This window comes from Hippopotamus amphibius, chromosome 8 (assembly GCF_030028045.1).
Source record: "Hippopotamus amphibius kiboko isolate mHipAmp2 chromosome 8, mHipAmp2.hap2, whole genome shotgun sequence".
In the NCBI taxonomy this organism is placed as follows: Eukaryota; Metazoa; Chordata; class Mammalia; order Artiodactyla; family Hippopotamidae; genus Hippopotamus; species Hippopotamus amphibius.
In genome coordinates this window covers 7912352-7927345 of record NC_080193.1, presented here as the reverse complement: position 1 = coordinate 7927345, position 14994 = coordinate 7912352, and the positions used below count along the sequence as shown (strand labels likewise).

Here is a 14994-nt window from a genome sequence, read left to right as displayed (position 1 = left end):
ACATCATGGGTGTAAAGTGTCAGTGGTTCATATTAAGCTGACATTCACTGAGGGCCCTTCAGGGGCAAAACACTGTGGGTGAGATCTGGAGGTGACAGAGCCTTTGTCCCCTCAGCTTAAATGAGGGGGTAAATGGTTCCATCCCTATGTACAGACAATCCTATTCAGACCTTACACACCGTAGAGAAGGAGCCCAAGCAGCTGTCTTTTCTCAGGCACGAGGGGCCTCAGGCACTGAAACAGGTTACTCAGGAGGGGGTGAGAGGAGAGTGCTGCCTCCCGGGTGCGGGCTCCAGGGGCATCAGTCCTCATGGAATGAACCAGACTCCATGCCGGCCACTCCCCAGCGCTCGCCCTCAACCCCAGGAGCGCTTGGCAACGCCCGGGGACATTTTTGGTTGTCACCACTTGGCATCTGGCGGGCCGAGGCTAGGCATGCTGCTAAACATCACACGCAGGACGGCCCCCGCTGCCCCAGCCAGGGCTCGCCCGGCCGAGGATGGGAAAGTGCTCCAGAGCAAGCCTCTTCCCCTCCCCCCACGTCTGCGCAGTGAGGGTGACCAGTGGTCCCCAAGGGTCTTTTTCGCTTCTGTTTTCTGTGATCAAATACTTCTCATACTGACCAGTGAGCCCCGTTGCTTCCACTGAAACACTTGTCTGCACCCCTCGTTCCGTTGTGACACCCTAGAAGGATTCCGGAGAGCGTGAGGGACAGGAACCTGGATGCGAGGAAGCTGTCGAGGCCCGAGAACCTGTTTGCACCCCTGGACTCAGTGGTGGACCCATCTTCTCAGGGCTGTGTGTCGGCCGGGGTCACTGCTTCCCCATCAGCGTCAGCATCAGATACTGAAGAGCGTCTGTGTACGAAGATGTGTCCATGTTGCAGACGTGCAGAGTTGCTGTCGTGATCCTTGCTCTAGAGTTCAGTTATCTGTTAAAGGAAACAATTGATGAGACGGTAGCCTTGATCTTAAACTTGTCACCATTGATCATCAGACATGAGGAGAGAGCCCAGGTGGTGGTCTGGGGAGAGCTAAGCTCTGCCTGAGGTTACTGAGTTTGTTCCCAAAGGGAAAAAAAGAATGTTTATAAATATTTTGGCAGCTGTTGGCTTAGGTTCAAAACTCGCATTTGATGTAACACGCAATGTTTTTGGTATTCTAAAAGTAACTTTTGATATAAGGATTTGTAATCACTTGTATTTATAAATGGGTTGTTTTTGAGCTCATCATTTCACTATGAATGTGGGGGGGGTGTGTGTGTGTGTTTTCCCATCATTTATCATGTCTTGAACAATTTCCCAACTCGTTTGCGGGAAATTTGCAGCTCTCCCACTCTCTCTCTGTAATTCAAAAGTCACATCTGACCACCGCACATGTGAATTCTATTCCCACAACATCCTCCGACACAGCCGGAATGTTGCATGTGCCATCGAGAGAGCTTGGCCGGCGTCTTAAGCTGTTGACAGGCCCGTTACAGTCTCCTATTTAAAGTGGCTGTGCCGGGGAGCAGCTGTGATCACACAGGATCTGCGAGCACCACGTGCCTCCCTCAGAATGGAGATCATTACTATCGGAGGTTTTCTTTAACATTTTCCAAAATAGAAATGGAATCTTGGGTTTTGTTCACAAAGAATAATCAAGAAGACGTTGGAAACAGATGTGCATCAGGACTTGCACTTGAAAGACCAAACTTTCTCAACACAACAGCCCAGAACTGAAGAGCCGAAAAGCATTTCCTATCGTCTCTTGTGGAGCCAGGCGTGGCGGAGCTATATTTATCAACTGGGATCTGTAGCCATCGGGCTGTGCGCCGCGAATGTTTTTGGCACCGCTAACTTTAACTCCAGTCCCCTCGCAAAGCCCTCCCTCTGGTCTCATGAAAGAGTTTTTAAATTTAGCACAGAGCATCTCTGTCGGAACACAGTCGTCCTTCTCTCTTTAAGTGTCAGGGCACAGCGCTCGGCTGCCAGCGTCAGACGCGGGCAGGCACACGAGGGTCAAGAGCAGGAAGGGGTCCTCCGGCTTTGCACACAGAAGCCACCGCAGAAGGATCTGCCAAAACACAGAAGACCTTCACACCATCCCCTTTACACATTAAGCAACTCTGTGGGGTAGGAACAGTTGTGTCGTGAAGAGACACTGAAGTTTTAGTAAGATTTCATAAAGCTTTCTTTTCTCTTGAACCATGAGCATGTGAATGTCTCTGTGTGTTTTGCATACAAGAACGATACAAGTCAAGTTTTTAAAAATTATGTCATAAATAACAGATATTGTTTGTTATTCTATCCCATTTGCTTTTGAAATGCAGTAATCTTACATTTTTCTCCTTGGAAACAATTAGGGTGCAAGGAATGTTTCCAACCAAAGTCTGTTTTAAAGATTAGGGTATGCTTGCTTGATACTAATTCACTTTGTTTAGATTTTTTTGTCCCAAATTAATGCTTGCAAGAGATGGAAATTACTGTGTTTTTCACTGCATAAGAAAGCAAGCAAGTGTTAGAGTGCCCTCTCTTGTACGACGTGAAAATTGAAATATTTAAATAATAAATACTCTGAAGTGGAATCATCATAGTTTAATTCAGTGGCAGTAAGTAGTCATGCAAGGGTAGTGGCGTTTTAGTACTTTTTTCTAAATCACACTGGTTTATGTGTTCAACATTTTGGTCCATTTTATAGAGCTGACTATTTATTTAATATCTTGCCTCAGATTATGTTATATATGCCTTATAAATAAATCTAGAGGGTTGGTCATTTTACAGGCATGTGTTACTGTCACAAAACTCAATCATATATATATCCCTTCCTTAATTTTCAGGTAAATAAATAAGGCCAGAGTTTTCTAGTTTGCATATTTACCAGTCTCTTTTAAGGCTAAGAGTATCTGTATTTTTTTAAATTTATTTTATTGAAGTGCCGTTGAGATACAATGCTGTGTTAGTTTCTGGTATACGACAGAGTGATCTAGTTATATACATGTGTACATTCTTTTCCACATTCTTTTCCATTGTGATTTATCACAGGATATTGACTGTAGTTCCCTGTGCTGTACAGTAGGACCTTGTTGTTAACGCAGTCTCTGTATAACAGTTTGCATCTGCTAATCCCAAACTCCCAATCCTTCCCGCCCCCACCCCCTCCCCCTTAGCAACCACAAGTCTGTTCTCTACGTCTGTGAGTCTGTTTCTGTTTCGTAGGTCAGTTCATTTGTGTCATATTGTAGATTCTATATATAAGTGACATCTAAGATTAACTTTAAAAGTCAGCTTCTTCAGCATTTTAAAAGTGTAATCAAGAATAAGAATAATTTCTTTATGTAGCTGATCACGCAGGGTAGTAGAACCCAGGGTTTCGGACTCTTAAGTCTGGGGCTGTTTGTAAGTAGAACATGAGTGAGCCGTTCTCAGAACTCTGGAGGGTCTGGGAGCACAGGGTTAGTTTCTCTCTCTCATCCTTAAAGGAATGTAGTGCTTAAAATTACTTTGTTCTAGGGGGGATGTGTGTTCATCTTGGCCATATTTTGGTTTGACTGCAGTTCTTTCCATAGTTTGAGGGACTAATATCCATTTTTCTAAAAAAAAAAAACACTATGAAAGTTACTGTTATCTCAAACACTAATGTGGCAAATGTCATGTGTATGACTTCCGTTTTCATAAATACCTGTTGGCTAATTTTTTTTCCAAGTGATGTTTTAAATGATCACTTGGAATATATTTGCTAAAGTATATTTTGGTACCATGACTTCATTGACAATGGGATCAGGAGTTAAAGGAAACGTAAGCCTTGCTCTTTCGGGACCTAATATATCTGAAATCGCGCATCCGATCGTGAGTTGTTCTCTGGAAATGGTGTATGTTTATGGCTTTTGTATTTCTGCGGTTTCGAATGTGCAGTCACAGAATGTAATACTTTGCCCAAATCTTAGTCAACGATATTCACTGTTACCTGAAACAATCGAGTAATGGAATTTTCTCTATTTCTACAGTCACAGCCCTTTCAGACAACATAAAACCAAAGATAAGCATGAGATTGACCGAATGACACTCACCATGGTAAGGAGGTCAAAAGCCGTTCTTGTTTGCGTTAATAGTTTTCATGTTTCATCCCATCACAACCAGTGTTAAAAAAAAAAAGGCTTTTCTAAAATACTGGAAATAGATGCCAAGGCAAAGAACAGGATTTGCTCACAAGCCATTAGGGAAAGAGATAGAAAATCAAGACCAAGACTAGAGAAATCAAATAAAAGGAAAGATGATTGGGCTGCAGAAGAGCGAGGAGACCTGATTCTTCCAGCTCCAGGCTGTCAGTTAACTCTGAAATTGATGAGTAACCGTTCTGGGTTTCTTTAGAGTCAACGTCAATCTGTAATTTTTTTTTTTAACACTATCCTTATGCGAGAAGTGGCCTTTAAATCTGGCCGAAGGTGAGGGCGCCATCTCCACGGATGCATTTTTGAAATCGTATTCTCCCCCCTCCGCCCCCCCCCCCGCCCCCGCCCCAGAATGTGGAGCTTCCAGACGTCTTCTCCCCGGAGCTGAAGTCCCTTCTGGAAGGCTTGCTCCAGCGGGACGTTCGTAAGCGACTCGGCTGCCACGGAGGCGGGTAGGCCGCTGCTTCTGCCTTTCCGCGTCGTCACCCAGAAAGCAGAACCGTTCCTTTCAATGCGTTGAGAATCTTCCGTTTCCATTCGGGGGCGTGGGCAGGGGGGGATCACACGGGAACTGTGGATATTGGCCGGTGCGCTGTCCTCAGAGTCTGCAACCCAGTTTGTTCCATGGGAACTGAGGTCTAGCAGTGATCTTCGGGAAGGACGTTCTTCAGTCTGTGAAGGGGTTCAGCGTGCACGATTCTATTAGGTTCCTAGTTTGCCTCGGCGTTAATGCCTGGCGCTTCGTGTCCCCACTGCCTGAACTATCAGGACTTGCAGACGTTTGCTGTAAATCTCTTTAATCTGTAGACCTCTAATTTAATTCTTAGTTAACTTTGTTCTCATGATGACACAATCAGATATAGATATAGTCTGAAAACCCCTAGGTTATCTCAGGTTTTGGTAGGGATCCCCAGTAAACCATCACATGGGTCATATTCCTAGACTCCGCGTGCAGTATTTCTAAACATCACAGTGTTTCCTGGATTGCTTCGAAAGAAGCATATTTTACTTGCTGTCTTAAAGGGCTGGAAATAGTTGTCCCTGTGTGTTCTCTGATAGGAATAATTTTCACAGACCGTTTCTTAGATTTCCAAATGCGCGCTTACCACTGCTGTGACTCCCTCTCTCCCGCAGCGCACAGGAACTAAAGACGCATGACTTCTTCAGAGGCATCGACTGGCAGCACGTTTACCTACAGAAGGTACTCCTGCAGCACCCCACCCCGGGCATCGCCCCCGCTGTGCTCTCCGTCTGCATCTCTGTCTGTATCTCTGCATCCTGGCTCTGTGCCCAGGGTCCGCCCCAGCTCTCGTGTCCACAGCCCTGCTTCTCGCTCTCCTATCCAAGCGCTGCCTTAGGTGTCATTCCCTTTGGGACAGCTTCTCCCTCTTTGTTTATCTGTAAAAATGTATGAGAAACGTTTGTCATACACTTACAGATACTTCCGAGCCCAGCACCACATAATTTAAAGATTAGCATGATTGGCTTATTTTAAGCTACCTGTTAATGTTCTCGTTGATATAGGAAAACACCCCAAGTTAAAGTTGTTGGTTTTTTTTTTCTCCCCCTCAACGTTCATGATCAGCTTTGGACTCGTCTTTGCATGAACTCAAACGGTTGAGGAGTGACGCTCTGTTGCTCCTGCCTGATTAGAGCGAAGGTCCAGGCTCTGGTGCAGCCAGCATCAGCCTGGGGACGTTTGTGGGTGTGGGGCACCCCATCCTGCCCCGTTGCGGGTGTTAAGCCTCTAGCAACTGGAGTGTGGGGCCGCTGTGAACTGTGTCCTGTGATTCGTGTGAGCCTGCAGGAGCGCTGCACGGACTGTGGCACCTTGATGTCTTGCATTGCCATATCTTTATAGAATAGCAGGTTGGGACCAGGCCCTGAGTCACCCGGTAACTGAACCCTTCTTCTCCCGCTCTTGCAGTACCCCCCACCCTTGATCCCTCCCCGGGGGGAAGTCAATGCAGCTGACGCCTTTGACATCGGCTCATTTGATGAAGAGGATACCAAAGGCATCAAGGTACACCGGCAGTGCTTGCTTTCAGGTTTTTTTTTTTTTTTTTTTTTGGAGGGTGGAGGGATTTTTTATCTGAAATGAGACTTCTTGATTGTCTTATTACTGGCCTGTTTGTGGGCTGTAAGTTACAAATGAATAGCTACGTATTTGACGACTGTGGAAGAGGTCAAGAACTAAATTAGAGACTACTTAAGCTTTCTTTGGACCACTCATTTTATGTTTGATGAACTGCAAAACAGTCACGTTTTTATTGATTTGGGTAGGTGGGTGGTTGATAGAAAACGCGAATGTGTTATGAAGCAGGGAAAAACAACCACGTGAGGGCAAACATACTTGGCCTCGTGCCAGACAGCCAGTCATCTTAATTCTCCTGATCTCTCTGTGTTAGGATGAAAAGAACAAACAGCACGAATCATTTTGCATTTGTCAATCAAAGGTGAAATAATCACCGCTTTTTTTTTTTTTTTTCTTTTTTTTTTAACATATATAGCATCCTCTGCGTTTTTCAAACTTTGGTTCCTATCATTATTGCCCAAGTAGACAGGGCATAATTAGAGATGGTGAGTCACGGGAGAAAGTCACCCTCTTCTGGATGCTGAGTCAGAGTGTGTCACTACATGTCAAGTTCTCACTGCCCCCACTTTCTCAGCTTCCCCCAGGGTCTCCCCCCTCCCTCAGAGAGCTCCCCCCACCCAGTGTCTTCTCAGCTGCCTGCATTTATGGCCTTGTGTCAGCCTCCCTGGTCTTCCCTACCAGGCAGCTGTAAAGGTGATTGTGTGCTCACGGGGCCAGTTTCCCAGGATGTGGTGGGGAGGTCAGGTGAAGCACAGCAGAGAGGGCAGAAGCCGCTTCCGTGGTCTGAGCCATGGCTCCGCTGGGGACAGCAGCGTGACCACTGCCCAGGTGCTCGGCATCCTCTGTGCTCTGGACAGACAGGACTTGTTGGGGTGTAAATACCACCCTACAGCTTCAGGAACAGTCCCTTTACAGAGTTACCGGAAAGGGTCAGTGTTGTCACAGGAGAATTTTGTCATCAGATGTACTTCTCTCCAGCATAGGGCACTAAAAATCAAGGGAATAGCCCTTGGGAACCCATGAAATTTTTGGTGTTCAGAAGAGATTCTCATGCTCTCAGTTTTGTCCACTGTAATCTGGGCTTTGGAGTCAGACAGACTGGGCTCAGATCCGCACTTACCACCTGGGTGAGTCAGGGCCGTTCAGGGAACCTTGGGAGCGCTGGTTTTCTTGCCCATGAAGTGAGTGGTTTCATTGCCAGGCCTTCTCCGCAGGCAGGTCGCCTGTGTCAGTGTCCTGGCATGTACACTAGGAGCTTCTGTTGTGGTGGTTTTGCCTCTTCCTGGGCCAGAGCTGAGAAGGCTTTGTCTCTTAAAAAGCAGCCAAAATAATATATTGTTCTTTAAGGAGAAAAAAAAACTCACTTTATGGAGAGCTTTGTTTTATTCATTTCTCACACAGGCAGAGTTGCAAAGACCAAAGCTCTCTGACCTTACAGGAGATGGAACTATTTATATATAAAGCAGAGTTGTCCATTTCAGAGCAACTACTTTGGAAAGGAGGGTGTTTCCACTTTTGCCAAACTCTGCAGCATCTGCTCCAGTGCCCCTTATCACAGGGTGCTCTCCTGGCCTTGGTGCTCTGACACACCACCACACACACGTGTTCACCCTCAGGACACCCAGAGGTTTCAGCGCCGGGCTTGGTTTGGACGTCTGAAGAAAGCTGAAAGGGGAGAAACTGTACACATTTTGAGCTCAGAGTCAACACGTTGGGATAACAAGTCAGTAAGGGTGGGTGGAGAGCATCTGACTGGGACCGGGAGGCAGGTTCCGCTGGTGGTTCAGTGGTCCACTAAAGGCGTGTGGGCAAGAGTGTCTGTCTCCCTTTTCCTTCTGAATACCTTGCCCGTAATGAGGCAAGGTATTTAGAAGACAAGGCAGTGAGCGAGTCAAGCTTGTGGAGAGATCTGTGCTTTTGAAGGACAAGCCTGTTATTTTCTATCAGTAGGATCGCTTGTCTTTCTGCCGCAAAAGTGTAACTCAGATCTGTAAAACCATTTTCTTAGCTCGCTGTCAGAGTACAGGCTCACGTAGGGGGAAGAACGAAGAATTTTGAGTCATAGTTTGGAAGAGAAATGCTATAAGTGTAACTTTTATTATAGCACCTCTGAAAGGCCACATTGCCTAAACTCTCCATGCAGCTCGAGACTTAACGATCGTACTGCTCAGCTTGGATTCGATGGAAGGTTCATGGGCTGAATGGTAAATTCGGCCTAGTTGAGCTTTTTGTTTCTCTCACTTTCCAGGATAACGGAAGGTTGGTGAGAAAGCCCTCCTGGCTTCCCCCTTGTAACTGTATCTGAAACCATAGGGATCTGTTTTCCAGTTTCTACAAATAAAATATCCTCACTGTAATTGAAACTTTATTTTGTTGTCAGATTCTTGTTGTACTTTAAAGGAAACCTGTATATGTTCAGTTTTCATTGGCAAGAATTCAGTGAAGACCCTGTAGAAGGTTGGGCTGAATCTGACGGACCCCGGGTTGGACGTGAAGTGCCCACCATGTGTCACCCTGTGTGGTTTCCGGTTGTTGAATCGTCTTTTTTCTTTTTCTTCCCTTTTAAAAAAAAAATTTTGAAATGTAGTTACTGTACAATATTGTATAACTTACAGGGGTACAGTCTAGTGACTCACCATTTTAAAAGGTTATACTCCATTGATGGTCATCATAAGATATTGGCTGTCTCCCCCACGTTGTACAGTATCTCCCTGGTCGCTCGATTGTCATTGGCGGAGGTTTATAACAACCATTAAATTGCCTCTTAATGGTTACAGGCTGTTGTCTAGTTATCTCCCTACACGCAATTATGGTACTGTTGAATCTGTTGCCTTTGTAAGCATGTTAAATCATACATATCTTGATTTCTTGCAATAACAAGCTTCTTGATTGCGACCAAGAACTCTACAAGAACTTCCCCTTGGTGATCTCTGAGCGCTGGCAGCAGGAAGTGGCGGAAACAGTTTATGAAGCAGTAAATGCAGACACGGATAAAATCGAGGCCAGGAAGAGGGCTAAAAATAAGCAGCTTGGCCATGAAGAAGGTAAAATAGCTGGTGTGTCTCAAGATATTTCCAAAGCAGTGAATTTTCAAGATCTCTTGTAAAGCTGAAAACAGTATCTGGGTCATAAAGTACTTTTTCCAGTGGCGGGGGAAATACCATAAATTGGTTTCATTTTACCTGGCTTGGAAAAGTTTGCTGTGAAGTGATATTCCAAAGTCTTTAATTTTTTATTTTTTAATAATTTTTATTGAAATACAGTTGATTTACAATGTGTTAGTTTCAGATGTACAGCAAAGCGATTCAGTTATACATATATATAAATATATATATTCTTGATATTTCAAAGTCTTTAGTCCACATATAAATAATATGTATTGAGGTCGTCAGCAGTGTTTTGAGTATTCTGTCAATACATCTTCTTATCTTGGAGTTTTGGGGCCATTTTGTAAGTTTATTTTCCCTTAAAGATTAAACACTGCGGTGTCGGGAGCAGGGCCGGCTTCCTGGGCGTCTGGCCTCCGTGGCCTCATCAGGCCCTCGACCCAGGTTAACGCTCTGCTGGCACCATCTTGACATTCTTAATCATTTTTTAACAAGCAGCCTGCATTTTCATTTTCCACTGGGCCCCGCCACGTATGGTGAGGAACTTAGCGTTATAAGTTTACTCATCTAGAGACGTCAGTGTATATGCATACATTTATATTATAAACAGCATTAAAGAATCACCAAACCATATTCTTATTTACCGTATTTGAGTGCCCTAAAAGGATTTCCAAAGGAGAATATGTGACATCCAGTATTAAATAAATCAGTCATCTTTGATTCACCAAATATCGTCAGTCCTGATTTTTCTGACACTTTATGGATTTTGGATATTTAAACTTACTGTGGTTAGTGATGAAAATATCTTTTTGTATTACTTCTAAGCAAAGACCTTTCTGAGGTTAACATATAATAAGAATGACCAGAGACAGTTTCAGTCTGTGAGCAGTTTGCTTTGGTGGGGGCATCTCGGTGCAGGATTCCTGGATCTGGTCAACTGTTCCCCAGTAGGATTTATCATCTGTTTAGAAAAGTGTCGTCCATCCTGGGTGAATGACTCCTTACCTGAAAGTCGCCCGAGCACCAAAGGAACACGACAGCCCTTTAACTGTGCTCACCTCCATTCTGCAGGGAAAGGGGCTTTATTTCTAAGCTGTTCTTTAGAGATATGCATCTTATTGACCTTGTTGAAATGTAGCCTTTTAATTGGAGCTTCAGTTAGAACGTCTAGCAAATTAATGAGATAATCTTTATATATAAGTAAGTAATTTGGACATAACTAGATCTTGGTTGAAGATCTCAGAAGTCACCCTTAAAGAAAAATATAGTCTAGGCTTCGATCTCTGAAGTGAAAATACATGACCTATACTTTAATTATACTTGAAAAATGCGGACACCTTTTCCATTAAAATGGCAAGTCTGTGAACCACACCCCATCACCAGGGGCCCTCCCGAGGCCCTTCCCTCCTTCATGCCTTTCTTTCCTGCTTGGGTCCAAGTGACACAACATGGATTATGCCTGTTTGTTTACTACCTGACTCTCCCACTGGAATGTAAGCTCCCTGAAGGCGAGGACTTTTGTCTTTCTTTTATTCACCGCTGTGTCCAGAACATCTAGCACATGCACAGCAACTAGGCGTTTGTTCCCTTCATATAGTGAGTGAATGAATGCCTCTAACATAATCACCAAAGCCTCTAAGGAAGGCAAAGCAAGCCACTTAAAATGGACCCTTTTTTTTTTTTTTAAAGAGTACTCTACTGTAAAAATGTAATCAGGGCTCAACATGTGTGTGAATTAGCTTGGTCTCCCTACATGACTAGGTATAGGAAGGATAATTATATAAAGTGAAAGGAAGAAAGAACAGTTTTTGACCCTTGTGTTACTTTGGCTTCTTTGGACAAGAAAATCCCCTTTCTGTTTTGTTTTTTGTTTTTTTAATAACTTTAAAGGGAGAAGCCCAATCCCATATAAAGGCACAGGGAGTTCAGGCATAGCTTGAGTTCAGTCACTCTCTGTTCCCCAATTCTCACCCTACATCACGAAAAAAAAATAATTGGCAAACAAACTTTTACCCTCTCAGAGCAGTAGAGGGGCATTGTGAATTTATCAGAATATTGAGAAACAGCCACTGAATATGCTAGTGGAGAGCTGGAGAGACCTGTTCTTTCTATAGTGTACTCTCTTTATAGAAACTTGCTCTTTTCCCAAAAAGTGCGTCATTCTTTTTTTTTTTTCCAAGAAGCATACAGACATTCTGTCCCCGTCCCTGCTGAGTTTCATCGTTGTGTTCTGTGCCTCAGATTACGCCCTGGGAAGAGACTGCATCATACACGGGTACATGCTGAAGCTGGGGAACCCCTTCCTGACTCAGTGGCAGCGTCGATATTTTTACCTCTTTCCAAACAGACTTGAATGGAGAGGAGAGGGCGAGTCACGAGTAAGTCTGCAGCGTCTTCCCGAGCGCTCGTTTCCATGGTGATTTCACCTCCCCGGCATGTTTTCTAAAATCTCCCTCTAGCTCCCATACCCCTTTAAACATGGGTACGTGAGATTTTCACGTTCAGACGTTAAGTTTTGTGCTTCTGGGTCCAGGAAGGATTTGGTACTACCTGAAAATAGAATGTGCCGTCTAGGGAGGTCAAAGCTGACAGGCTGGAGGAAGGCTGGAGAGCAGTTCGGTGGATCAAAAAAGGGGAAAAAATTGGGACTTTGGAGTCAGAGGCGTTTAAATCCAATGCTCCGTGTCGGTGGAACTTGGAGCACATTACATTGACCGAGCCTCAGTTTCCTCATCTGTAAAACGGGAGACGCAGAAATGGTAACAACTAGTACAGTACAATTGTTTCGTATTTATCTTAGGCCCAGTGCTGTGAACAAACATGCCCCCCCCCGCAACACACACATTTAATTTGTGTAGCAACCTTTGAGGGCCAACCCTTACAGTATAAAGAGAGAACCAGGGCTTAGAGAGGGAAGGTCTGGCACCAGTGACGGGTGTGGGTGAGGAGTGATTCCGACCGGGGTCTGCCTGTCCCCCTCGTCTCCGTTACGAGGCCTCCCGAGTTGGGGTCGAGTAAGACAAGGTCAGTGGTGCAGGCCGATAAGCTTGGCACCGAGGCCAGGCCACCTGACCCCTCCTGTCGTGTCCACCTTGCTGGAGAATCAGAAGTGTGTTTCATCCAATTAGACAGGAAGATACAGCTGCCCTCTAAGGTCCTTTCGAGAGCAAATGTTAGTGAACGGGAACAAAGAAGTGTCTGGTCCACACTGTCCCTTGTAGCAAGCTGGGCAGCGTTTAGAAAGCACCTGCTGTGTGAAGCGCCCAGGGCTTGTCTCCCTGGAAGATGGCAGCCTGGCGGAAGGGTTTCTGCTCTTGGGGAGGGAATGGTTGGTCATCATAAGCAGGACAGTGATCCCAACTGTGAGAAACATAGTTGGTGTGTCGAAATACGGCCCCGTATCAGAAAACAGCTCTCCAGTGGCCGGAGCGTGGGACGCGGGGAGCCGAGATCTGGTGTATTTGACTCTGGAATGTGTTTTGCAAATCCCTGTTGGTGAAGATACCATTTAATCACGAGTGATGCTACCGTGCGTGACCACATTCTTCACAAGTGACCAGCACCTTCTCACTGTTACTAGTGCCGTAGAGGTCATCTTCTAAAAATTCACACATCTAGGCTCTGAGTTATGGTTAATAAGACTCTGGGGGGGGGGGGGTGCTGAATTATAAGTCAGGTACTGGTAAGTATTGTATAATATAAAATGTATTATATAAAATATATGTATGTGATTATGTATAAATACAAGATAATTATATTGTAAATAATATTGCATGTGTATTTTTTACATTATAGAATACTTACTAGCTTCTGAGTTAGAATTCACACCTTTTATCATTATATAATGTTTATTTCCAGATAGTGAGTGGCCCTGGGCACAGTGTGCATTTACTATGCTAGCGATTGGTGAGTCGCTGTTGTATACACTGAAAAGAAATTGGCTCACTTTTCAAAATATTCGAAAACAAGCAAAAAAGCTAAATCTTCTTTTGCTTACCACTGGATACAATAAATCATCTTGGTTTTAAAAGAGTCAGCGTTTAGCGTTGATTTACAAAGCTACGTAATGTGCATAGGTAGATTCGTAAGTTTAAGTAAGGAATAAAGAAAATGTGAGTTTCTGATGGTGTCGTTTTTCGTTTAGGATTCCTGGAGTATTTATCCCAAAAAACATAAAATGGTAAGGTGCTCAGAGACACTATAGCAGTTCACCCACAGCAATGATGCTATAGACCCAGCAGGACAGTCTCTCAAGGATGTCGCCTGTGTTTATAACATCATTTCTGTGTGACCAAAATAGCAGTCGCTTACAAGCTGGCGTGACCGACCTTTTCGCGGGCTGCTGAGTTCAAAGCCAGCGACACCCCTCTTGCCCGTGTAGATCATACGTATGGCGTCCTTGTTCCCTCACAGCAGGACTGAGCGCGTCTGGGCGAGTGTGTGATGCAGGAGGGGTGCATGTCGTTCACCCTCATCCCCACACCACTGCTCTGCCGAGGGAGCAGCTTTGCTTCCTGCCTTATAGAGACATTCCTTTCTCGGCAGCTTGTTTTGAGATATTATATTTTGAATTTTTGTACATTTCCTTTGTAGCCGTTTCCCCCCACTTCTAGAATATCATCAAAGAAAGAAAGATGCCTTTTTTTTTATTTTTTATTTTTTTTTACTTTTTCTAAGCTGGTAGTTTTCAGTATTATTTATTAACTTAAAAAGTCACGCGATAATGTGAAGTAACTTACCGTCTTTTATTTTTACGGTCAGCAAAATTTACTGACGATGGAACAGATTGTGTCTGTGGAAGAAACTCAGATTAAAGACAAAAAGTGCATTTTGTTGAGGATAAAAGGAGGGAAGCAATTTGTCCTGCAGTGTGAGGTGAGTGTTTATGTGTCTTTTTCCCAGAGGTGACAGTTAGAACAATTATATAAACTCTCAGCAAAGATGCCTGCCTGGTTATCAGACATTTTCTTATTCCATGCTTTATCACTCGCTAACTTAGCAAAAAGTCGGAAGATACAAGGTTTTCAGCAAATTAACAGTTACTTTAAAAGAACAGTTCCTTTGAAAATGGCAGGAGGACGGGCTGGAAATAACGTGATTGATTACCCTGCCTGGAAACCATCTAGTATTTAATGGGGGCCTCGAATTTTATTTGTTCCACCGTTTTCCAGCTCTAAACTGATCTGATCTTTCTGCATATTTGAAGTTGAGGTTTGTGTGTTTAAACAGACATAAGATCCCCAAGTAACTCTTAACAGGGGAAATGCCATCTTTCTCTCCCCAGAGTTCTACTGTAGCCCAAACTGAATTCCTGAATGCTTCTCTACTGGGGTATTGGGTGTGGGAGGGATGTGGGGGGGTGGGGGGGAAGAGCGTATTTAGAGAGCTAAAGCAGTGGTAGAATCAAAGATGTGCTTACTTCGTGACTGCAACACTTTTCTACTGGTGTGTGTGTGTGTGTGTGTGTGTGTGTGTGTGTGTGTGTGTGTGTGTGTGTGTGTGTGTGTGTGTGTGTGTGTGTGTGTGTGTGTGTGTGTAAAGAGCATATTTACTGAGATCAACCAGTAGTTGATAGAAAAACATACACTTAATTACTTCATGACATCATTGCACATGTGAAGGTGCTCCTTAAATTTGTCAAAA

The 14994-nt window shown here is 44.3% G+C and overlaps 1 protein-coding gene across 2 annotated transcripts in view; it reads left to right on the top strand.

Annotated features, from left to right (window-relative positions):
* The window catches only part of GRK3 (G protein-coupled receptor kinase 3), a 122987-nt gene that overhangs the window by 101143 nt on the left and 6850 nt on the right, over positions 1–14994 (top strand). For both annotated transcript variants that reach the window (XM_057746128.1, XM_057746129.1), the window contains 7 exons: positions 3985–4051; positions 4501–4601; positions 5284–5350; positions 6077–6172; positions 9126–9288; positions 11593–11729; positions 14113–14226. In XM_057746128.1, coding sequence (XP_057602111.1) covers positions 3985–4051; positions 4501–4601; positions 5284–5350; positions 6077–6172; positions 9126–9288; positions 11593–11729; positions 14113–14226 — 745 coding nt within the window. The remainder of the gene's footprint in view (positions 1–3984; positions 4052–4500; positions 4602–5283; positions 5351–6076; positions 6173–9125; positions 9289–11592; positions 11730–14112; positions 14227–14994) is intronic.